At 40.1% G+C, this 24,763-nt stretch overlaps 1 protein-coding gene across 1 annotated transcript in view; it reads left to right on the top strand.

Moving 5' to 3' along the window:
* KDM5A (lysine (K)-specific demethylase 5A) overlaps nt 1-24,337 on the top strand; it is a 47,126-nt gene extending 22,789 nt beyond the window's left edge. Inside the window, exons 13-27 of the mRNA XM_009995196.1 lie at nt 911-1,105; nt 1,212-1,393; nt 1,659-1,783; nt 2,035-2,185; nt 3,343-3,460; nt 6,655-7,010; nt 7,511-7,649; nt 8,580-8,759; nt 11,214-11,375; nt 12,336-12,887; nt 13,523-13,666; nt 16,940-17,099; nt 17,380-17,600; nt 19,749-20,159; nt 22,351-24,337. Of these exons, the coding sequence (XP_009993498.1) occupies nt 911-1,105; nt 1,212-1,393; nt 1,659-1,783; nt 2,035-2,185; nt 3,343-3,460; nt 6,655-7,010; nt 7,511-7,649; nt 8,580-8,759; nt 11,214-11,375; nt 12,336-12,887; nt 13,523-13,666; nt 16,940-17,099; nt 17,380-17,600; nt 19,749-20,159; nt 22,351-22,563 (3,309 nt within the window). The 3' untranslated portion in view covers nt 22,564-24,337. The remainder of the gene's footprint in view (nt 1-910; nt 1,106-1,211; nt 1,394-1,658; nt 1,784-2,034; nt 2,186-3,342; nt 3,461-6,654; nt 7,011-7,510; nt 7,650-8,579; nt 8,760-11,213; nt 11,376-12,335; nt 12,888-13,522; nt 13,667-16,939; nt 17,100-17,379; nt 17,601-19,748; nt 20,160-22,350) is intronic.
* Nucleotides 24,338-24,763: the final 426 nt, after the last annotated feature.

Below are 24,763 nucleotides of genomic sequence, written 5' to 3'. Positions count from 1 at the left end.
TGTATTTCTCTGATGCCTCTTCCTGAATTTGAGAGATTAGTATACTGTCTTGAACAGCTGTTGTCATTTGAATGTTGGAGGTAGGCATATGCAGTCTCTTGTGCCAGCACATTGACCTTTTAATCATATTAGCGCTTGTTCTAATAACCATGCCACACCAGAGTGTAGCTTACGTAGATTCTTCAGTAAGTTGTCAGAAGTGTTGTATCACTATCCAGAATTTACAGTTGGAAGTACAACCTCATCTGTAGTTCATCTATCCCTAACTTATTTTTTTTGTTGCCTTCAAATAGGAATTTTAGTCCTTAATCAGAGAATTATATTAATTCATCAGAAAAATTTTCTTGCAGGATTGACAGTATGTCACTTATGTGAACGTATGTTCTTCTCTTCTTCCGTGCTCATGATGTAATCTGTGTGTAGCCTCTGTGAAAAATGGCTAAACTCACACCAGCCATTTGAAATTTCCCTTGCTGATGCAAAAATTTACCAGAAATCTGTGTAGCAAATTCCTCTAGCATTTGTTTTTTTTCTTTATCTATAGGCATCTTGTTTTAAGTGTCTATGTCCAAGCACAGTAATATCCAGCCAGAGTGCAGTGTGTTTATGCTAGGATAGACCAGATTACTTCTTTTTGGTGCGGGTTTCTTTCCACTGGAAGTAAAAAGAACTTAGGACAACTCTACCTTGTGTTTGAAAGTTAGGCACAAAAGTTTATGCCAGATGTTCTATCAACATGGATATCCTCTTTGTCCTCACGTGTGACATGATTTAAGGTTGTCCTTGGCTCTGTCCCATAAGATACAGCTCTTAGTCTGTTCCCAGGTTTTGTGAAAGGAAGAAAAGCGGGAGCTAAGAGATCATCTTGAAACATCCTTTCCCAGAATGATAGGTATCCTTTTTTTTGTAGCTTCCTATTGGACGTCAGTGTGTGAGTCATTACCGAAGGCTGGGACGTCATTGTGTTTTCTCCCATGAAGAGCTCATTTTCAAGATGGCTGCAGATCCAGAGTGCTTGGATGTTGGACTTGCTGCCATGGTCTGCAAGGAGATGACTCTAATGATAGAGGAAGAGACACGTTTAAGGGACTCTGTTGTACAGATGGTGTGTAGTAAGACAACTCTTACTCTGCTTGCAAAATAACTTTTGCTTCCCCATCACTCAGTCCAGATTGGAGCTTTTAGCAAGTGTCCCATTTTTTTCTTGTTAGGGAGTGTTGATGTCTGAAGAAGAGGTCTTTGAACTGGTTCCAGATGATGAGCGTCAGTGCACAGCTTGCAGAACAACGTGCTTCTTGTCAGCTCTTACATGTTCCTGTAATCCTGAGCGTCTGGTATGCTTATACCATCCATCTGATTTATGTCCATGTCCCATGCAGAAGAAGTGCCTAAGGTACACAGGAGTTTTTCTTCCCCCACTTTTCTTCCATACCCACTAGTTTGCTGGAGATCAGTGGCCAAATATGACATTTGGCCACACTTCTCTCTTATTAAAGGAAGTATTTTTATCCTCTTTCCTTGTTTCTTGATTCCAAGGCATCAGGTGTTGTGTGTTCTGTCTTTCTGGCTTTGTTGTAGCTGGAAAAACTCAATATAAGCAATATCCTGGCTTTCATGGGCATTAATTCTCTTTCTGTATTTTCCATCTGTATCTCCAGGTACCGGTACCCACTAGAAGACCTTCCTTCTTTGCTGTATGGAGTGAAAGTTAGAGCACAGTCTTATGACACTTGGGTCAGTAGAGTTACAGAGGCTCTGTCTGCCAATCTCAACCACAAGAAAGGTCAGACTTCTATTGTTTGTAGTAGGATGTCCTGAAACTCCTACATTTGTTATGTGTTCCCATTTAGAGAGAGAAACACTGTATTGTTTAGTGGAAAAAAAAGACATGGGCTAATCTGAGAGTGTTATGCAACTCATCTTTGTCCATTTCAAATTGAGCTAGCCTGTTGAACCTTGTATTCAAGGCCTTGGAAGCAGTCTAAAATCTCTTTTTGTGCTTGCATACAAGTTACTTATTTATTGTTATTACAGATGTGATTGAGCTGAGAGTCATGTTGGAGGATGCTGAAGACAGGAAATATCCAGAGAATGATCTTTTCCGCAGGCTCCGAGATGCTGTGAAAGAAGCAGAGACCTGTGCTTCAGTAGCACAGCTGCTGCTGAGCAAAAAGCAAAAACACAGGTAGGACAGGCATTTTTTCAACAGTTTCCATGTGTTTGTGTTGTTGATTGGACCTAGAAATATTAAGAACCCTGAGGTCTCACTGCATACTAACCTTTTTCAGTGTTTCCTGCCCTTAGCATGGTGCCTCATTGAGAGGTAGGACAGGCAGATACAGTGACATAAAGGGACAAAAAAGCAGATTTGCTTGGAGTGTGTCAAACATGCTGTTTTCAGCTGACTTACGAACTGAAATGAATAATACGGTGGAGAAGTTATGAGCTTGATCACTGATCAGGTATTTTTCTACATGTGTGGGAGAGTTGTAGGGAAAGACAACTAAAGAAAAAAGCATAGTGAAATGTATTGACTTGAATGCTTGTATCTTAGGTAGTGTGGCTGAATGCATAACTTAAAGCTATAGAAAAAAAATAAAAATATTGGATTGGAAAGCGAAGTGCTTGAGAAGTAGGAAATGCCAATTACAGCTTATGAGGACAGTACAGTTGTGTCATCTTGTACAGTGTTTCTCAGAAATATTTATAATTTTGCCAGCTGTTCATAAATTGCAAAATGTGTTGTGATGCTTGTAGAGTTACTGGGAGATGCAAAATAACTGCATCTTGCCAGCACTGTCTGGGACAGGATGATCTTGGGGAGCCAAAGCAGTGCAGAGAGTAAAAACAGTCCATATTTCAAGCCAGTAATTTACTTTTTGGGAAGGGTAACAGGAGCCAATGATGTGTGGCTGAAGAGTAGTGGCTTGCCACTGTGACTTCTGGAAGTTTAGATTCCCTGAGTTCTTTGTGTTGCCTGTCTTGCTGTGGCTGCTTCAGTCTGTCCACTGGCCCTGTGGATGTGTGCGCTTGTTCTGCTGCCATGAGCCTTCAACAGTGTTTTCCTTCTCTCTTATGCATTCTGTGCGCTGAATAAAAGTCTGATAGAAAATAATTTGATCAGGTGACCGTAATTCTTGTGCCAGCAGTTGCTTGGTAAGCTTCTGCAGCTTCCATTTCCTCCGAGTGTTGGAATTCTTGTGGAGCTTGCGGTTCTTACTGAGTTCTCAAGTGGTGGAATTCCTTTTTAACTTCAGTAATTTTGATAGCTTTCTGTCACTGTAAGTAAATCCAGGGATCATAGTCTTGTCCACGTGATATTAATTATGTGCATTCATACAGCAGACAGAGCCAAGATAGTGGAAGGACACGGACCAAGCTAACTATGGAGGAGCTCAAAGCATTTGTGCAGCAGTTGTTTAGCCTGCCCTGTGTTATCAGCCAGGCCAGACAAGTAAAGGTAAGTTTGTATCTGCTCCCTGGATATAACATAAATGTTATGCTTTTTCCTTTGTTCTGTTTTGTTAGTGGTTTTGTTTTTTAAGCAGATAATGCTGCCCAATGTAAAGGATGAAAAGCTTTTATTTATTTATTTATTTTAAAAAAAAATAAATAAAAAAAATCGGTCCTGCACTGGTAGAGATGGATTGAATAAGATGTTTCAAGTCCAGCTTCTAATATAAAGCAAGTTGCTGCTTTGCAATGATATCTCTGACCTGAAGAAAGGAAGTCAAATACTCTGGATACTTCTAAGCCTTCTTCTGCTTCTACTGCTTTACTAAGTAATCTTGCTGTTGTAATTGAAATCTTGCTAATGAGGTGTTGCTGTCTCTCCATAATGGGGTGGTAACCTGTATTTCCTGCTCATTTACAAGAATGTCTCTTAAGTGGGCAGTGATGACATTTGTACTTTTATGCTAATGTAGTCATAGCAGCTGAAGGCTTGATTTGGTAGTTTAAGCACAGCTATCTAATGACCTGTAAGATGCTCTATGGTATTCTGCCTGCCCTCCACTGCTGTTCTGGAAGAGTGCCTTAGCTCTCTTGTGTGGCAATCTCAAACACTGGGGGCATTGCATATGGTGGTCAGTGTGTTGGCAACTGAACAGAGCACTTAACTGTGAATGTGCTTTTTAAGGTCCCTGTTGCAGCGGGTGTGGTCAGATGTGTTTTCACTGTAGGTTTATCAAGATAAAAGAACCTCTCCACCTGTCGGTGTTCAAGCAGCCCAGTTTCTCTGAACCAGTTACTCTTACTTCAGCATCTTTAATGTTATCTCTAGTGGTGGAATTCCCGGTTAAATCCTCCTCTTTATATGTTTTTGGCAGAAACTTCTAAAAGTTATACTGGTGTTCTTGTTCAGGGGAGAGAGAGAAAGCATTATCACATTCACAATTGTTCTATAAGTACTTCTCAGCCTTGCTTTCCGCGTTGCAACCCCCTTAATCTGTATGTATGGCCTGCATTTCTTGTCCTTCATATGTATCTTTGCACCTGTCTTTGAATGAATCTAGACTAATAAGTAATCCAGATCATACAATTCCCCTGGCTGCTATTATCGTTCATCATTCTGGCAGTCTGTATCATAGCAAGTGTTTTCAGCAGTAATCCTAATTTGTTTCTGTGTCACTGATGATGAAATGTGAAATAGTGTTTTGCCTACTAACCAACTTCTGGAAACCTCTTTCAAGAAACATACTTAATAAGCATTTTTTTTTTCATCTTGGGAAATGGTTCTTGAGGTGTATGCTAACCATTTATTACCCACATATTTTCTCTTCATGCATTTTTAAAAAGAATGTTCTGTAGTGCTAGACTGAGGTCCTAAAATTCTAAACATTACTGTATTTGCAGCTACATCTACATAACCAAACATAGTGTTGTTTGAGAAGGCCTCTTTTTCATAAATGTTTTCTTAGTGTTTATTTTTTATATAATGGAGAGACTTCATATTGTACTTACTTTTTGTCTTTGATATTGGCACGTGGTTGGTGAAAACAGGTATCTTCAGAAAACTATAGAACTCTAGGATACTTTTTTCCATGCCTGTTTAGTCTTTAAAGATGTTCTTTAATGTGTTTCTCAGCCGCTAACAGAGTGGAAAGTATATTATCATCCTCATACGATAGGAAAATTTTACTACATGTCTTTCCAAATACAAACCAGAGATACTAACTAGTATTTATTAATAATGTTTTATCCAAATCTATTAATAGATCTGTAAGGTTGTTCTCAAAGCAGTTCTTTGTTTCTAGTGTATTTAAAACCTACTTCTAATTGAGGCATAATTCGTAGATGACAGAACAGAGCATGTACAATAAGCTCTTAACAGTTGTAATTAATATTTTCGTCTAAACATTTTCACCCAGCTAGTCACTCTATTCCACCCTCCCCAGCTTTAGGAAACTGGTTCTGTTAAAGTGTTCTGTGCATGTGTATGTTCTTGAAGCTTCAACTTAATAACTAACCAGTAAAATAAATATAATTTACAAACCACAGTCTCTTCGTTTTTTGAATTAAGTCATATAACGATCATTTATGCTTTACGCCATCACTAACTTTCAGCATGGCATTTGAATGCAATTATCCGTCACAATGAGTTGCAAAGTAATTGTCATGTTGGGTGATGAGTATTTTCTAACACAAAAGGCATTATAATTGTTAAGCTGTAATAATTTATTGTTGTCACTCTGAAGCATTCATCATAGGTTCCCTAAATAAAAATCCTTACAATGTGGATCTTGCTCTTTTTTGTAAATGCCTTCTGGTTTCCAGACAGTCACGAAAAGCGGCATCAGACAAAAGGGGGCAGTAAGCTAAGGGGGTTAGGAAATGCAGGTTTTGCTCCTTATTGTATTATCGACTTGCTGTCAGGAATTTGTATCTTTTTGTAAAAGACTCAGGAGTGAATCCATTGAATATACTGGTTGAATGTCCTTGAATGAATCTCCCACAGAGTTTCTTTCCTGTCTGTTTGCTTTCTTGGATTTTTTTCATTGCAGTGCCAAGACATGAGGATGAGGACAACTGCAGCAGTGCAGTTACCTTTCTGTGAAATGGTCTTACCTTCATTACAGGGTTTTGCATATTCATTTCTTTCTTTTTTTGAGATAAAACCCAGGTGTGTTGAAGTAGTGGGCCTGCTTTAGGAAATAGTAATTTAAAACCTGATCATCATTATTTTAATGATCTCTTGGTATTCATGTCCTTGTACAACTCTGCCTCATTCTTTTTCCTCAGCATGTTCTGTTGTACATTAGCCATCTTTACTGTAACAGCCTTGATATTGGATTGAAAGGATGATCTATTTGCAGAAGGCCCCTTTCCCCTACTGGTTTAAAATCAATGTTAACAGGGCAGTGCTTAATAGTCTGTTTTGTCAGCAGCTGTAGTGAGTTGCAGTTGTACTGTTTTAGGTGCAGAGTTTCACCCACCTAATAAGCATAGTGTATGAAACAGTAGGCTAAATGAGTTTAGGTGGTCTGTTAACTAATATGTGTCAGACTCGATGGCTTGTGACAGTGTGTGTAGAAGCTCTGATTGATGATGTGGTGATCACATGCAAATGTGCAGGTGACTGATGCCTCAGTCAACTTTCCCCTTTGATTCTGTGGGCGTTTTTTCCTAACTGATTTGTGCTGTATGTTACTTCAGAATCTGCTTGATGATGTGGAAGAATTTCATGAGCGTGCTCAAGAAGCTATGATGGATGAGATCCCAGACTCTTCCAAGCTGCAGGAGTTAATAGACATGGGCTCTGGCCTTTATGTCGAACTTCCTGAACTGCCAAGGCTGAAGCAAGAGCTGCAGCAGGCACGGTGGCTGGATGAGGTGAGGTCCACCCTCTTGGATCCCCAGAGGGTCACCCTTGATGTGATGAAGAAGCTGATTGACTCGGGTGTGGGCTTGGCACCACACCACGCAGTAGAGAAAGCCATGGCTGAGCTACAGGAACTGCTCACGGTCTCGGAGAGGTGGGAGGAGAAGGCCAAGGTCTGCCTGCAGGCCAGGTGAGAGTGTTCCTTTGCAAACTGTTCTTACACGTCACATACTTCAGAGATTCTCAGCTTCTGTTGGGGGGTGTGGTGAAAGTAGGGCTTTGAAGCTGTAGTGCTTTTTTTTACCTCTCAACAGTTTGATTGCTCAGGAGTTGCATTTGAGGTTGTTGACAAGGAGTTGTTTCCCAGTAATGTTGCACAGTGACAGGAGGCTGTGAATTGGTGTTGTCTTTGCTATTCATCCCCCTTCAGCAAAAAAACCCAAGTCTGCTACACAAGACAGCTTTCTTGATGCTGAACCCTTTTGAACTTGGGTGTGCAAAGTCCATCAACTTTGTCACCTCTTCTGTTATCTGGTAGCCAGTAGCACCCTCCAAATATAGTTCCATGGGTGCAGTGCAGTAATCCTACACTGTAGTGATGAAGTTGCATCACCAGCCTGTCAAATTTGTTTTTAGTTCACTGACATTTTGAGAGAAAGCTAGAATTGTGGGGGTTTTTTCTTTCTCTAGACCACGCCAAAGTATGGTGGCTCTGGAGGGCATTGTGAATGAAGCTAAGAACATCCCTGCATACCTGCCCAATGTGCTGGCACTGAAAGAAGCACTGCAGCGGGCTAGAGACTGGACAGTCAAAGTGGAGGCCATTCAGGTAGGAGTTACAGCAGGGACTGGAATCTTCTGCATCCTTTTATTTAGATGTGTTCTTTATTCCTAGTCCCTCCACCCACAAAGGTGACCTGAAGGGAAACCTTACAATAGCTGTTAAATGTACTTACTGTAGCTCATATGCTTGAGTTTCTTTTTCTTTTTGTGCTGCTGTTTCCTCACTTGTTTTCCCATTTCTTTTTCCCTTTTTTTCATTTCATGGGGTATGTAAAAGGTAGCAAATTCATTATGGTGCAAATGTAACTCTCAAAAGACCTTACTTGGTATTGAAACTGTTTTCAGACTGAAATTGTCACTGCAGATTATTTAGCTGCAGTGGAAGATGTTCTTCTCACAGGTCTTCAGTTTTGGAGCTGTTGAAATTGTTCTTTTTGTTTGTTTGTTTTTCCTACCCCAAATACCCTAAGATTTAATGGCACTGAGGGCTGAGATTTTCTATATGAAATAGATTATGACATTGTCAGTTCAGTAGCTCCCCCTTTTATTGCTCTACCCACACAACTTGATCCAAAGGGGACATGGCTTCTGTGGTGTTTCTAGGTGTTGATCCCTGGACTGCAGGTGCTATTCTTCTATCAGTGAACTCAAGTGAGAATCCCAATTGATTTGCATCAGCTCCCATACCACTCTCCGATATTGTAGCTTGCTGTTAAGCAGACAGCATTTAAGACAACCATGTAGAAATGAAATGTTGTCTTAGGCCATAAGCCAGCTGGCTATGACTGAATGTCTGTTAAAATAATAATTGTAGGAGATAGTTTTAAAAAGATAAGTAAGATTGAAACTTTGCCCTCCTTGCCTTTCCTATGGAATTCTGCTTTAGTCAATGACAAAATAGCATATTGCTTGAAATTAAGCTGGCCACAGATACAATGGTGGAATTGGTGGCCTAGAAAAATCTCTTTTACCCCAGAATGGGAGCAACTATGCCTACCTGGAGCAACTGGAGAGCTTGTCTGCCAAAGGCCGCCCAATACCAGTGCGTCTGGATGCCCTGCCACAGCTGGAGTCACAGGTGGCTGCTGCGCGTGCCTGGAGAGAGCGCACGGGAAGGACCTTCCTGAAGAAGAACTCCAGCTACAGTCTGTTACAGGTGGGCTGCAGACACTGATCTGGAAACCCTCTGTGGTCTGGGGGGAACAGCTCGTTCAGTTAAGAGTAGATTACAGATCTTGGGAATAGAGTGTAATAAAAAACGTCAGCTGTCAAGTGAAAAAACCAAAAAAGGCAAAAAGTGTACATCTAGCTACTCTCTTTTTATGTATAGACAACCTCAGATGTGACTTGAAGGAACAAATGAAAACTTATTTTCAGGAGGGAAAGAAAAGGATTTATCTTCTTGTGTAATTACAGAAGTGTAATTACAGAAGTGTATGCCTGAAATGGACATAGAAAGCTGTCTGTATTTGATGGATGTTTTAACTTGTTCCACTGCTTAAATTCTAAGAAAATAGATTATATATTTTATAAGCTGTTTAGCTATAAGAAGAAATAAGTCAGCTACCATTTATAAGCACTTCAGTGAATGTAGTCACTGTCTTTGTTTTAATAAAAAACATTAATTTGTTTCAAGTTTTATTATATCTACTTGACAGTCTTCCCTTTTCTAGGGAAAACAATTCCAGTTTTTTCAATGGTTTCTTATAGGCTGTATTTTTCATACTCTTATCATGTTGCTGTTCTCTGAGGTTTGTCTTCACTTTGTGTGATGTCCAAAACCACACAGAGTCCTCTCACTGTGGCTTCCGTGGTGCCACATGAAGTGCAATAATTACATCTTACTAGTGGAGTCCCTCAGGGGTCGGTACTGGGACTGGTGTTGTTCAACATCTTCATCAACGACCTGGATGAGGGTACAGAATGTACCCTCAGCAAGTTTGCTGATGACACCAAGCCGGGAGGAGTGGCTGACACACCAGAAGGCTGTGCTGCCATTCAGAGGGACCTAGACAGGCTGGAGAGTTGGGCGGGGAGAAACATGATGAAGTTCAACAAGGGCAGGTGTAGAGTCTTGCATCTGGGGAAGAACAACCCCACGTACCAGTACAGGTTGGGGGCTGACCTGCTGGAGAGCAGTGTAGGAGAAAGGGACCTGGGGGTCCTGGTGGACAGGAGGGTGACCATGAGCCAGCAATGTCCCCTTATGGCCAAGAAGGCCAATGGCCTCCTGGGGTGTATTAGAAAGGGTGTGGTTAGTAGGTCAAGAGAGGTTCTCCTCCCCCTCTATTCTGCCTTAGTGAGGCCGCATCTGGAATACTGTGTTCAGTTCTGGGCCCCTCAGTTCAGGAAGGACAGGAAACTGCTGAAAAGAGTCCAGCATAGAGCCACGAAGATGATGAAGGGAGTGGAACATCTTCCTTATGAGGAAAGGCTGAGGGAGCTGGGTCTCTTTAGCTTGGAGAAGAGGAGACTGAGGGACAACCTCATAAATGTTTACAAATACGTTGGTATTTGTGAGTGTTAGGAGGACAGAGCCAGGCTTTTTTCAGTGATGTCCAGTGATAGGACAAGGGGCAATGGGTGCAAACTGGAACATAGGAGGTTCCACGTAAACATCAGGAAAAACGTCTTTACTGTGAAAGTGACAGAGCCCTGGGACAGGCTGCCCAGAGAGGCTGTGGAGTCTCCTTCTCTGGAGACATTGAAACCCTCCTGGACACGTTCCTGTGTGATGTGCTCTGGGTGACCCTGCTCTGGCAGGGGGCTGGGCTGGGTGAGCTCTCCAGGTCCCTTCCAACCCCTAGGACACAATACTCCAGGGGTGGCCTAACCAGTGCTGAGTACAGGGGGACAATCACCTCTCTACTTCTAATACGGGCCAGGATGCCATTGGCTTTCTTGGCCACCTGGGCACACTGCTGGCTCATATTCAGCCACTTGTCAATCAGAACCCCCAGGTCCTTTTCTGCCAGACACTTTCCAGCCACACTTCCCCAAGCCTGCAGCATTGCCTGGGGTTGTTGTTGCCCAAGTGCAGGACCCAGCACTCGGCCTTGTTGAAGCCCAGACCATTAACATTAGCCCAACAATCTAATCTATCCAGGTCTCTCTGTAGAGACTCCCTATCCTCATGCAGATCAACACTACCACCAGCTTGGTGTCATCTGCAGACTTGCTGCTAATACACTCTATGTCCTTACCAAGATCATCAGTAAAGATGTTAAACAGAAATGGTGCTAATACTGAGCCCTGAGGAACACCACTTGTGACTGGCCACCAGCTGGATTTGACTCCTTTGACCACCATGATTAGCTTAGTCAGAATAGATTTTGTCATTTAATCATGAAAACATGGTGGATTTCAGTTTGATCTGCAACATCACTGTTGTGCTGATTACATTCACGTTCCATATGTATGAAATACTTGTCATTTCCTGTTTCTTTCTCCTTTTTTTTGGCATTAATTGACAAATATCAAAGGTGTTAGGTTGCTGACTATTTCTTGCTTTCTGGTGTATGTCCCTGACATCATAACATTACAGATTAAAAAAATTTTCTGTTCTTGGCATCCTTGGCTCTGACAGTGTAAGTTTTCTTGGTGGTTACAGGTTCTGAGCCCTCGGACTGATATTGGAGTTTACGGGAGCAGTAAGAATAGACGGAAGAGGGCAAAGGAGTTGATGGAAAAGGAAAAGGAAAAAGATCTTGACTTGGAATCTCTAAGTGAACTTGAGGATGGACTGGAGGAGGCCAGGGACACTGCAGCTGTGGTAAGGACCAATGAAAGGTAGTGTCTCCTGATATGTGGGTTTAATTGTCTCTCGTCTGTGTAGAAAGCTTATGGGAGAACTGATGAATGAAAAAAACCCCATGTATCTCATAGTATGATGTTTGACAAAGAATATAGTTCAGCTTTTAATTGCAGTGAAAGTAGAGGGGAGCATAGTTCGGAGTATAAGTGCTGGTTATTTAATGTGTACTGGGCTATGTAAAAGGCTTCAATACTTTTGGGTTAGTATCTGTGGCAGAATATAATACTTTTAACATTTATTGAAATCCCATCAGAATACTGTGGGGTAAGGTGCTGCTCTACCTTTGACAGTACCAAAATTTGGTTAGGTTTGAGGACCTGTTCATAGGAACTGGGCTGGGGGGAGAATGTTATATTTGATTCCTCCTTGTTAGGAGGGTGTTGATGCAGCGTATCAGAAGAATTTGCTGTCATCTAGCTGCCCTTTCTTCAGGAGCAAAGAAAATATATGCAGGCTTATTTGTGTTGCCTATACATGGTCTGTTTTACCTTAGTGTGCTTTTTTATAGTTACCTGAATGGAGACACTGGGGAAATGCATGTTGGTTCAGGAAGATGTGTGGTCTCTCAGATGCTCCTGCTGCTGAGACAACTTTGAAACAGTGCTCAGCTGCATTGTCTTGGTAGACAGATGGGTGAGACCGATTGTGACTTATTTTCTGGAGTCAAAACCTGTTCTTCTACTGGCCTTATGACAAATTTAGTTATGAGCTTTGTAGATACGGAGAAGGTTATCTGAAGTTTACAAAGAGTACTCAGGAGAGTTTAATTAGATCACACAATTCCTAATTTTGGGCTAGTTTATCTAGGAAGTTCTCTTGATACATGGTGTTGTTTGTTTGTTTTCTTTTCCTGTGTTCCTAATGTAATCTCTCTTTAGCTGTGAAAGTCATGAACTGTTTTTTGTCTTTGCTGGCTAGGTGGCTATATTCAAGGAGCGGGAACAAAAGGAGATTGAAGCCATGCATGCTCTCAGGGCAGCTAACCTGGCCAAAATGACTATGGTGGATCGAATCGAAGAAGTCAAATTCTGTATCTGCCGCAAAACAGCTAGTGGATTCATGCTACAGTGTGAGCTGTGCAAAGACTGGTTCCATAGCGGCTGCGTGCCCCTTCCCAAAACAAGCTCTCAGAAGAAGGGCTCTAGTTGGCAGGCCAAAGAAGTGAAGTTTTTGTGTCCACTTTGCATGCGTTCCCGAAGGCCGCGGCTCGAGACAATACTGTCCCTGCTGGTGTCCCTGCAGAAGCTGCCTGTACGACTGCCAGAAGGGGAGGCCTTGCAGTGCCTGACAGAACGCGCTATGAGCTGGCAGGACCGAGCTCGGCAGGCTTTGGCCACTGATGAGTTGTCCTCTGCTTTGGCTAAGCTTTCTGTGCTCAGCCAGCGAATGGTGGAGCAGGCAGCACGGGAGAAAACAGAGAAAATAATCAGTGCAGAGCTACAGAAAGCAGCAGCTAACCCAGACCTGCAGGTAGGGATGTGAATGTCTTGCTCTTTACTGTGCCTGTCCTTCCTCAGTGTGTAGAAATGCCTTATCTATCCTAGAGAAGAAGCAACTTCTGGTGCTGGTAAGGAGCATTGGTTCAGATATAACAGATGGCTCAGGGCGTGAAGATGTTTAAAGCAGGGGCTGCTTTGGTGTCCAAATTCATTTCCCTCATGACAAAATCAAAAGTCTCAGTATTTGTAATTTCTTACGGATTTTCATTCTTAGGCATTTGGTGTCTTTTTTAGTAAGTTTCAGAGAGGACTACAGGCAGACATTGGTGCTATTACAGCTGACCTCTTTGTCCTTAGATGGAGATCAGATGATGCTGTGGTAAAGTATTTTGCATGACCATGGGCTATAATTTGGTAGCACTGAACAGTAGTTTCTAGGTTTTTCTGGTCACTATTATTCAAAATAATGGAAATGAAACCTAATTGAACCTGTTCCTTGGAAGTTTCCCTATCTTTCTTCACATTTTGCTGTAACTAGGCTTTTCTGTCCACACAGCTGTCCTCAGGCCAAAAGAACCACTGTTTTCTTTGTCAGTAACTCTAGAATTTTTATAGATTTTTCTGGAAATTTTATTGTTTTGTTCGTGTATTCTCTTTTTCTTTTAGGGACACTTGACTAGTTTCCAGCAATCAGCCTTTAACAGAGTGATAGGGAGTGTGTCCTCATCCCCACGACAGACTTTGGATTATGATGATGAAGAGACAGACTCTGATGAAGACATCAGGGAAACGTATGGCTATGACATAAAGGTGAGTATTCCAATGTGGCTTACCAGCATGGAATTATTACAGAACACCTTTTTTTAAAATTAATCAATATATTTCAGAATATTTTTTGTATCTTAAGCTATCTATGCACATTCTGCCCTAGCTTCTGTTGCAGAAGAAATTTATCTGGATATCTCAGTTCTGGACTATTGAGAAGTTTTGTAACATTTGTTATTCAAAATTTCCAAACGTCCTGTTTTCAAAAGATGCTTTTTTGTGCTAAGGAAAAAGATAACACTTCTAAAGGGATTTGTATTTATAATACATGGAGGATGAGCATTATATTTATGCTCCATTCAGAGACACCATGAATCATAAATATGAGTGTCTATAAGGAGAGCTCTTCAACAGTTTTGCTACAGAAATAAATATTAGTCTTGGAAAACAACATGCCCTATAAGAAGGTTCCTGATGCCAGAGCTTCCTTTATGTTTTCATAACTTTCTCTTTGTTCAGCTGCCATATAGAGGAGGTACATTACTTCAGTTTTCAATGTGTGGAAATACTCAGGACCAGATGTCTGGATCATATTGTAAAATTAGTGTCTGCATTCAGTTCAGAAATTGTAACTGCAGTTATATTTTTAAAGTACTTTAACTAGAGAAGAACTGTCATGAGAAAAGGCAATTGTAGAGATAGCCAGGTGTTTTCCATGTGATGTATTTTACTTCAGAACTTCTGAAATGTCCTTTAATGAGAGACAAAAGCAATCCTACTGTTTCTTCTTGTGCAGTGTTTTTTTTCACTGATAGTGTTATATCTACCTTACAAGATACTAACTTACAAACCTGTGGTCATGTAAGTTCTTTTAAGGAAGATATTCTGGTTTATAAAGGGGCAGCAAATTTCCCAGGTATGTTTTTCCTCAGTCTCCTATTTTTAGTATTTTATATCTTAAGCACCATTATGCAAATACACACATTTGTATTAAAATCCCATTTGAAATACCAGCAAGAGTGTATTGTAACTGATTGTTACAGCTTTTAACTAAATCAGTTTTGTATTTGAAAAAACACAATTTCGAAACTATTCTTTGCATCAGGAGTCATAATAAGGCATTTCTGAAAGATGTAGCATTTTCTGAGGCTGTGAAAAGCATATGTCAAGAAAGATGGCATATGCTTGTCAGGATCTGAGGGTTTTGCAGGAGAGTCTAATTTCATTTGTTTCATGATTCTCATGTCATGATTTCACAATCTGTTACTTAACCCAAGGTTGAAAGAGACCAGAAGTATCTCTTGTTAGATGAAATAAGATAATTGGAATAGAAGATAAATTTTCAGGCAACCAAATTCTTCAGGTCTCAACTAAGAGCAGCAAAGTTCAAAATAAGTAGCAAAGTTGCTCAGGGTTTGATCATTTTCATAGTTTGGCTTTCAAGGACTGGGTTTTCTTAGTTTATGATCTATAAACTTTTTCCAGTTGAGTGATGTGTTTAAAAAAAAAAAGTATATAGATCATGATGCATCATGTATGAATTTGCTCTAAGTAATTTCTTGTGGACACTGTAGAAGTAATCCTTGGATCCCTAAGGTCCATAGACTATTTCAAAACCCATGTTCTTGGACATCTCAAGTACAACAATGGTTACAAAAACATTTGAAAAGGCCTGTTTGATTACATTGTGTCTCTTTTAACTCCAACATGATTCTTGCCAGCATGTACTTTATTATGCATGCAATGGCTAGACTTTTAAGATTTGTTCCAAGCCAACTGATTTACTGATGAAATTTACTGTACGTTTTCTTTACCTTCATTTCCATACATATTTTTTTTCTCATTCCTTTGCACCAGTGTTGCCTATCACCCACCACCAAATGGTGTTATCTTTTTATTAATTTTCTTTTTGGCCCTGAACTTTCCTTAATGTAGTATAACGTGATGTCCGGAACAAGGTATTGTATGAGATACATCCTTTACTATGTGGGGAGAATTATCTTCATCTTCCTATATTTGTTTATTCTGCCTTTTCATCTGGGCAGTTTAAATATGAGTTTCCCCCTTCTGGTTCTGTACTGAAGTCGTTAGTGTGCACTTGACTTCCTTTTAAACATGTAACTGAAAGCCAGAGAGAAATTACCATTCCTAAACTCCCTTTTTATGTCATGAAATGACAGTGTCTGAGTGGTACAATATCCTGAGTTGGCCATTTTGGGATCCAAACAGCTAATCTTCGGGTAAATATTATCAGTAACTGCTCGACAGCCTTTCTCTTCTTTTAAGCCAGCTTCTTGTTTTTTAGTGTTTTCTGAAAGATTTCAGTCTTACACAGCATGATAAGTATTTTTAACCTGTTGGCCAGTTTCATCACAGATGTGACTGGGTATCTAACTTCTGGAAAGTGCTGTGGAATAGACATCTGGTTCAGGACATTTTCCTTACTAATTTCACTGACAGGGGTTGGGTAAGAAGAGGGAGAAGTTAGTACTAGTGGGCATCAGGGAATCTGCTCATATGAGCTTGTCTCTTCTCTGGATTCTCTGCCTAATGTAATGCAAAGTCAAACAAAGCTTCTCTCACTGCTAAGATATTCCCATCTCTCACTGGATCTACCTGCACCTGAAGGCATGTGTTGCATTTCAGAGTGTGTTGTATCTAAAAAATAGGATCCATCCTACACAGGGTGTTGAGCTGAGTGCAAGCTAATGCCATCATTACTCTGTTAATGGAAATATTCACAACAATCTCAAATATTACAGCCCTATTCTCTTAATTTTTGGTCCTGTCTTAAATTGACTCAAGACTTCAGGGCAATGTTTGATTGCCATTATGTTGATACTGCTATGCTGGAAAACCCCGTTTGTTACTTACCTGTAAGATCTTTAATAGTTTGGTTTTTTTCTGTGGAATAACAATTATTTATTCAACATACCTCTGTTTTACTAAAGGTGCCAGCCTTTGTGGTCTTACAGTCACATTTTTCAAGCAAAAAGAAGAATTATGTAGGCTAACAGCAAGCCCATTTTCATTATGTTGACTTTTGAATACCATACTCAAGGAACTGCTGAGTGAGGAAACTTGTCAAATGTTTCTTATGCACTAACTATAAATCTTTAGACCTATCTTCATAGTTGCTATGTTCATCTGTTATTTAAGTAGAGATGTAACTTGTATCTTTTTGCACATGGTTTTGGTGCATCTGGTGGGGCACTTCAAAGGAGGATTTTAGGAATGGCAATCTGGTCATTCTTAGAAGAATTGACTTTGATGTAGCTATTTTCTGGATGTTGCATGTTTTCTGTGGGTCTCTTTCAGGACAATGCCAGTGTAAAATCTTCTAGCAGCTTGGAGCCAAATTTGTTTTGTGATGAGGAAATCCCCATTAAATCAGAGGAAGTGGTAACACACATGTGGACTGCTCCCTCATTCTGTGCTGAACATGCATATTCATCTGCTTCTAAAAGCTGCTCTCAAGGTAATTTCTTTTGTGTACATTGAGATAAAATTGAACACATAACTGGGATGAGTAGTCAATAAGGAGGGGAACTGCTCTCTTACCTCTGCTAACAGAAGAGAATATGTTTGTAAGAAGGTACAGTTGAGTTACAATTGCAGTTAATTTCCTGGTGTCTGATACATAAACCTGTGTCAATGTTTTTTGCTTGGAATTGTCTCCATCCTTAGGTGGTGGCTGTAATTTGTTTTGGGTTTGATTTCTTACTTTTATCCTTACATGACTTGCTCCTGTCTGAAAGGTTCTAACACTCCAAGGAAACAGCCTCGGAAGAGTCCACTGGTACCTCGCAGTTTGGAGCCTCCTGTATTGGAGCTTTCACCTGGAGCAAAAGCTCAGCTAGAAGATCTAATGATGGTAGGAGATCTGCTAGAGGTATCGCTTGATGAGACTCAGCACATTTGGCGGATTTTGCAGGCTACTCATCCACCCTCTGAGGACAGGTTCCTTCATGTCATGGAGGTATGAAACTTGAAGAAATACTTTGGTATGGAAAGAAACCCCACCACATTATTTTGGTGTGGGGTTTTTTGTTTTTTGTTTTTGTTTTTTTTTTAATAGAATCTTGTGTAGTTGAGTGCTTAGTTACGTGACATGTTTGGATTTCAACTGAGGAGCAGCAGATTCCAGAACATAACAGAATAAGAGATCCAGAAAATCATGCTGTAGTGCTGTACTCCACAGTTAACCACATTTAGAAGAGATTTCTCAGGCAGTTCTGTATGCAAAGCCTTTTTTAGAAAATAAAAGGTTAGGGAAGGAAACAGTTCTTGATGATGCTGAGAATCAAAACTGATCTGTGAAAGAATTACAGGAAACACTTAAGAAGATGGAGAGTCTACACTTAGCTGGTATAGCTTGATACTCATAGGTTGCTGAACCTCTGTTGTTACTGGGAAACAATGTTTTAAAATAAACCATGGTTTTGTGTTGTAGGTAATAAGATTCCTATTCTTGTTTGGAATAACATAGGGACAACAATTTTCTTATTGTAGTTGAAGATGTGCTGGTCACTTTGCTTAGGTGAGGACAATGAATGAGGCAGGTTGATCTGCTGATTCTGAGGTCTAGTCCAAATCACTTAGCTTCATTCATGCTGTGGGTAAGGGATGTGTGCTAGAGGAGAAGCTGAGCTTTTAGGTTGAAGAGCTGTGCTGGAAGCCATCCTTTATGATTTATTAGCTGAAGTTAGGTGTCAGTTTGACCATGTGTTGTTACAGAGTGTATGATCCTTGAGTTACTGAACAGCGTGGGGAATATATTAAAGATAGTCTTTCTTCACTTTTTGGCAGTGTACAGCAATACGAGATGGAAGGTTACATGCTGTGAACTGTGAGGTTAGATGAGCATGTTAATCAGTTGTCTCACTTTCTGAGTGCCATACAATGGATAAGTAAAAGTGTTGCCAAACTGCCATCAGTCAGGACAGTAGTATGAAGCCCACCCTGCCTCCAAATAAGTTCATCATGTTCTGTACCAAGTACTTCACTTTATAAGCTTAATATTCTTGTAATTTAGTGGTTTTGGCATGGAACTGATTGAATGAACAGTTTGAATGCCAGCAAATAGCAATTTATAAATAGTATGTCAGACTGCTACATTAATAGTTAAGCACAGCTTTTATTTTGGAGGGGACAGAGGATGGGGTAAGAGGGTGTGTGCATTTTATGGTTAAGCCTTATGAATACTTGTTTGACCAGAAATACTCATTTTGAATTTCATATCTTTCTACAGCTATTTACATGCCGAACAATTTTGTAAAATATTCTTTAGAGGATTTGTTTTTGTGTGGAGTAGCTATATTAAGAAATGTACAGTAAACAGTCTTCTATTGGCTTTTATACTATGTCCTTAGTCTATTAATAATAACTAAGGTGAAAGTATATAGCTGGATAAATGGAAGTTGAGTCAGTCCTGTTTGGACAGAGGAGCTATGCATGTGAATCTTTCAGTTATAAATAGGACTTCTCACTGTGGTTGCTACCTGCAGTGACAGAGTCTGCAAATTTTAAGCTTCACTTCTGATTTGAATATGCTATTTAAGATTTGTTAATGACGCCAGGATATTTACAATGTGTGTCAGTTTGGAAGCTATTAAAAGAATGGATCTGTTACTTTCTTCTCTTGCTAGAGTTGATGATACATTTTAAGAACTCACCAATTGTTCTTAATCTCCAGAATACTGATGGTTTTCTCTCAAAAATAATCAGGCAAGACTGACTTAAGATGAAAAATAAGCAAGAGCATCTAACAAATTATCAATCTTCTCAATTTTTATTAAAAAGCAGTGCAAGAAAGGAGTTGTAATTATTGCTGTTCTGCCCCTTTACCCTTGCTGATTATTTACTTTTTCCACTGGACATTTTTGATTTATTGGACTTTGACACACTTTGGATAGACTGTGATAAACTGATAGGTTTTTTCTAGTATGGTGAAAATAAAGTTGAGACCCTTTTTAGCTTAGAATTTTTAACAGTATGTTTTTGAATAGGTTCCTTCATACTATGTCAGGGTAATGGTGGAAGTAAGTACATCTCTCAAACCACAGATTAGCAATATATAGAAATTTACATTGAAAAAATAACTCTGTTTTTCACCCTTTCTGTGAAGGATGACAGTATGGATGAGAAGCCACTGAAAATGAGAGGGAGAGACTCTTCTGAGAGGAAGCGGAAACGAAAGCTGGAGAGAGCAGAGCAGTTCTTTGGAGATATGAAACAAAAATCCAAAGAGCTGAAAAAACTGGAAAAACCCAAGAAGAAGAAGCTAAAGCTCACCATGGATAAGACAAAGGAGCTAAACAAGCTGGCAAAGAAACTGGCTAAGGAAGAGGAGCGGAAGAAGAAGCGAGAGAAAGCAGTGGTTGCAAAGGTGGAACTAACAAAGGAGAGCACAGAGAAGAAAAGAGAGAAGAAAGTTCTAGATATTCCTTCCAAGTATGACTGGTCAGGAGCAGAAGAGTCTGATGATGAGAATGCTGTATGTGCTGCACAAAACTGCCAGAGGCCCTGCAAGGACAAAGTGAGTTTTCACTTAGTTCTGTCATAGGCAATTCCATGCAAAGTCAAAAACCCCAGTGCAGTTTCATAATTAGGTTTAGCAGCATGAGCAGCAAAAGTGGTATGATTAGAAATGAGAAAAGATTGAGTAGTACGTGGGTAGATACACAGATGTAGGAGATAAAACTATAGAAATTCCTGATTCTCTAAAGTACTTTATCACAGGAGAAGAACATAGGGAAAATAGAATCTGGGAAAAGGTGCTCTGTCTTGGTTGGGAAATCTAACCTCTTGAAGCTGCGTAATACTGGCTATGTGCAACAAGCATTGTCTGATTAATTCTTTGACTCATCTGGAAATGTTCCCTACTTCAGTGTGTTTCTGAGCAGAAGTAGAATGTGCAGTGTTCCTAAATTAAGGAAATTTTGTGTTTCTTGCACACAGTCTGTGAGCAGTGATGCTGCAGGCTAAGGGATCTGCTTCACTTTGCTTGTTGAAGTTAAATAGTCAATTATTTTAGACCTGATTGGATTATTACAAAAGAAACTTGTTCTGCCTCTTTCTGTGGTAGTGCCTTTCCTGATTGTCAGCTTTTAACAGGGACTAATTTATGATAAAAAAAGTGATTTCAAGAATGTTTTTTGCTATTTAGAAAAAAAAAAAAAAAAGTTCCCCAAGATAACTGAGGGTTTGACACTGTACTGCAGTGACTTGCACAAGAGAGAATAGGAACAAATAGAAATACCAAGAACTAATTTCTTGTATTGCAAAATTGAAACATGGACTGCAAATGTTCATTTGAACGCATAAAACACCAGTTAAAAGACCAATTTCGAAGTCTTAAACTTAGACTGAGGTTAGAAATTGCACTCAGTCACTCAAAAGATTATAGTCTTTTTACCACTGTTCTATTTACTTCACAGATTATAATTAGCTTGTATGGGTGCTTTTTTTTTTTTTACAGAAATTGAGATTGCCAGAGGGAGGAGAGTGCTATAGAGTTTATATTATAAAGAAGGTTGTACTAAATTTGTCAAGCTTCTATAAATTAAACTGAGTAAAATTCCAGATTGTATAATCAGAGCTTTTATTGGAATGACTTTCTTTCCATATGGCTGGACATGTTTTTGTAGATTCAACAGGTGAATGCCATACAAGTGAAATATGGCAGATACAGGAATGTAATGACTAAAGCGGCAGCTGTAGTGTCCCTTACTAGTCACATTTAACAGTTTATTCAGGATTAGTTTTCCTACAAACTAAAGTCCTGAGCTGTTTGTGTTTTTCGATTTTACACAGGTTGCTACTGCTGTAATTTTTCCAATATATCTTTATTTTCACATTCCCCTGTAAGGTGAAAGCAGAACTACAGCAGTAACAACTTTTATAGACGTACCAGTGCTTGCCATTACAATTAAGAGTATGTGTCCCTTATCCTGCAGATCTTAGTTTCTGCCCAAGTGACTGACTCAAATTAACATGTACTTTTACTCAGGGAATTACAGAAATCTAATAATCTTACTGTTTTTTCCTTCCTAAACTTTAATTGGCTTTTTATGCCTTTTCCTAATTGTTCTACACCAAGTTCATCTCAAAGATGGAAATGTTTTAACTTCAATGTTCCAATGATTTGGAATTACAGTTTTTGTCCCTTTTTTGGCATTTGATGGCCAGCTGTATATCCAGTATCCAGCTGGCAGTGAAACACTAAAGCTGCTGATGTCATGTGGCCTTTTTTTTTTGGTTTGTTTTTGCAAAGGTAGTAATGAAGTCCTTCTGTTTTCTGTAATTTTTAATTACAAAAGCTGCCATTTAATAATGCAGTCTAAAGGGATATATGTAATTTAGGATGTGTATCTGTAGATTCTCATTTGTGCTGCAGTAACTGTTCCTGAGCGCTCTCCTGTTATAAATATGGTCTAGCATACCTGTCTTTCATTTGAGGAGAGCTGAGGGTCATCTTCCTCAGGAGTAATGTAGTGCGTGCTTGTGTTGTCATGCTCTAAGAATGCAAAATGGGCACGTTTTTTTGGAAGAGTGTTATTTTTTAAGAACTGGAGCAACTTGTAAAAACAAGCTCTATAAGGGCACTAATTTGTGCCCAGAAGCTTTTGTATTCTAGGTATATCAGGTAGGTTTAATATTAGATAGAAACTATCCTTGTCTACCTTTCCTTGTAATGTGCTACATTCTGCTGATCTGATCTCTTGCAGGTAGATTGGGTGCAGTGTGATGGTGGCTGTGATGAGTGGTTTCATCAAATTTGTGTTGGTGTCTCTCCGGAAATGGCTGAGAATGAGGATTACATCTGTATAAACTGTGCAAAGAAGCCAATGCAGGGACCAAGTAGCCCTGCTCATGCACCGCCTCCTCCTTTCTTACTGAGCTACAAGCTACCAATGGAAGATCTTAAGGAGACGAGTTAGCAACTACTCGATGTCTGGAACTTGTTGGGAAAAGGACCACTGAAACCCTCCAGAAAGAGAGGGTTTGAAGCTAATGTAGCCACCGAGCTTCACTTCCAAGGATGTACAGACCTGCAGCAGAGTTGGTCCCTTCCTTACAGCTGGCTTCCTTCATACAATGGGAGCATCAAGGCACAGTGATACCGACTCATCTATGCAGACACCGCCTGATTAGGAGCTCCAGCCAGTGTTTTTTGACTTGAATATTTCCATCTTTGAGTGTGGCTGTTTCTCTTAGAGACTGAGCAAACCCAAGGCTGTTAGATTAGACACTTCAGGGTGTTAGAAGTACATGTTGACAGTAGAGCTGGCCTGAAATTGGTAGGCATAAGCTGGAGCTCTTCGGGCTACCATATCACCATAAGGAGGTGACTTTGGAAGTTATTTTTTGCCTCCCCATGCCAATGCAGTAAGTAGGTCAATGTTTTGGGAGGGTTAAGTTGCCTCCATATCCAGCCAGCTAACACTACACTATAAGGATGGGAGCAAGTAGATGAAGTTCTTTTACTTTCTCTTTTGTAGCTAAAGGGCAGAGGAGCTCATGATCTCAGAAATCAGGAAAGGTTCTGTTTACCAAAAAAGAAACCCAACTCTTCTTCACTAGGCAATTTTTTTTCCTTAGTGGGAAGCAGCTGATCTTCCGGTCCTGAGGAAGGCCAGAAAGCATTGATGAAGATGTCTAGCTAGACCAGAGCCTGGGAAAAGCAGAGTGCTTCCCTTTCCACAAGGGTGCCCTCTCCTCTTCTAGCCTTTGCTTAGAATTTTGCACTCCTGCACATTAAAGTTGTCTCACGCAGGATGGAGCTGGCAAGGAGGTACAGCACCCAGGGCACCAGCTTCTGTGATCTGTACCCAGGGATGGGAAGGAAAGAAGACAGCCCACTTACCTCAGAGGTTACACTGATGTGTGCTTCTGTGTAAAGTTTGACTCACAACTATTTCCAGTATCACCAGGCTACGGGCATGGCCTCAAGCGATACCAGCAAACAGTCTGCAGAACACTGTTGGCAGTGCAAATCCCCTCCCTGCTGGCTTTGCTGGATGTGTACCAGTGTACAATCAGCAACAGTTCTGGTTTGGAGTTGCCCCTGGCTTTGCCAGAGGACCAGAGGGTTTGGGGTCATCCTGGGTGACAGTTGTTTTAGTAAATCCATTTTTAAAGAAGGACTTGTTTTTACTTTTTTCTAAATGTCTCAGACTACTGACTTGTTCTATAAATAGATTATTTTTCTTTGATTTTTTTATACTTACCACTGTTAACCAGCAGCACAGACAGAGGTTCACAAAGCAAAAACCTGCCCGTGGGCTTGGGTTTTTTTACTCCATTCCTTCCTTGTAGTACAAGGAATTAGCAGTTACCTTCCCCATTCTAGCCTGACCAGCTGCCTGTGTTTAAATAGGTAAATACATTTCATGTGCTACCTTTGTGTTTGGGTTTGTTCCTATTAGTGGGGCATCTGGGCCTTAACTACTCCAGTTGGTGCTGGCTTTGTATGTGTGAATGTCTGAAGCCAGCCACTGGGCTGTCTTGTCCCCCTCTCCACTCGCTCCCTATTGTGTTTCCATTCTTCTGCAGTTCTAGGAGTGTTGTAAGTAGTGTCCAGTCTTATTAGGAGCTGGATTGGGATTTAAAGAAATACTGACAAAAACAAATGTTCTGTCTTGACTGTTCTGTGTCTCTTCTCTCGTTCTCTAATATTTGGAAGTTTATTTATCTGGCAGAATTATCCATCCAAAAAAAAAATTCAGCTCAGGTAGATGAACTATTGGTTTGTTTTTTTTGTGCCTGCTAGCTGGGAAGAAGATGTGCAGAAGAAAAAAAACAAAACTAAGATGAAGGGCAGAAGATACAGGGTCTTGGGAGCCTTTGAGTTCAAAAGAGGCACAGACTTCTAATTCCTACTTTTTAAAGACTAATATGGTGTTTAAAGCTAAAGCAATTTTTGGTTAAGCATGTGGCTGAACAGGCACCGTAGCAAACTTAAAGGAGTATTATTTGTTTACTTATTTATGAAGGAGTCTATGTTATAGCTAGACACATCCCCTTCTTGCCTCCAGTTACGTTTTTTTCTTCTCAATGTACAGTAGTTTTGGTAAACTGGTTTAAACAGATGCTACTTTATTTCAAGCTTTAACTGATGGTACTACATAAATGTTTCCC

Source organism: Chaetura pelagica, unplaced genomic scaffold (assembly GCF_000747805.2).
Source record: "Chaetura pelagica isolate M959 unplaced genomic scaffold, ChaPel_1.0 scaffold343, whole genome shotgun sequence".
In the NCBI taxonomy this organism is placed as follows: domain Eukaryota; kingdom Metazoa; phylum Chordata; class Aves; order Apodiformes; family Apodidae; genus Chaetura; species Chaetura pelagica.
Note: the sequence above shows the minus strand (reverse complement) of the source record. Positions and strands in the feature narration are given on the sequence as shown.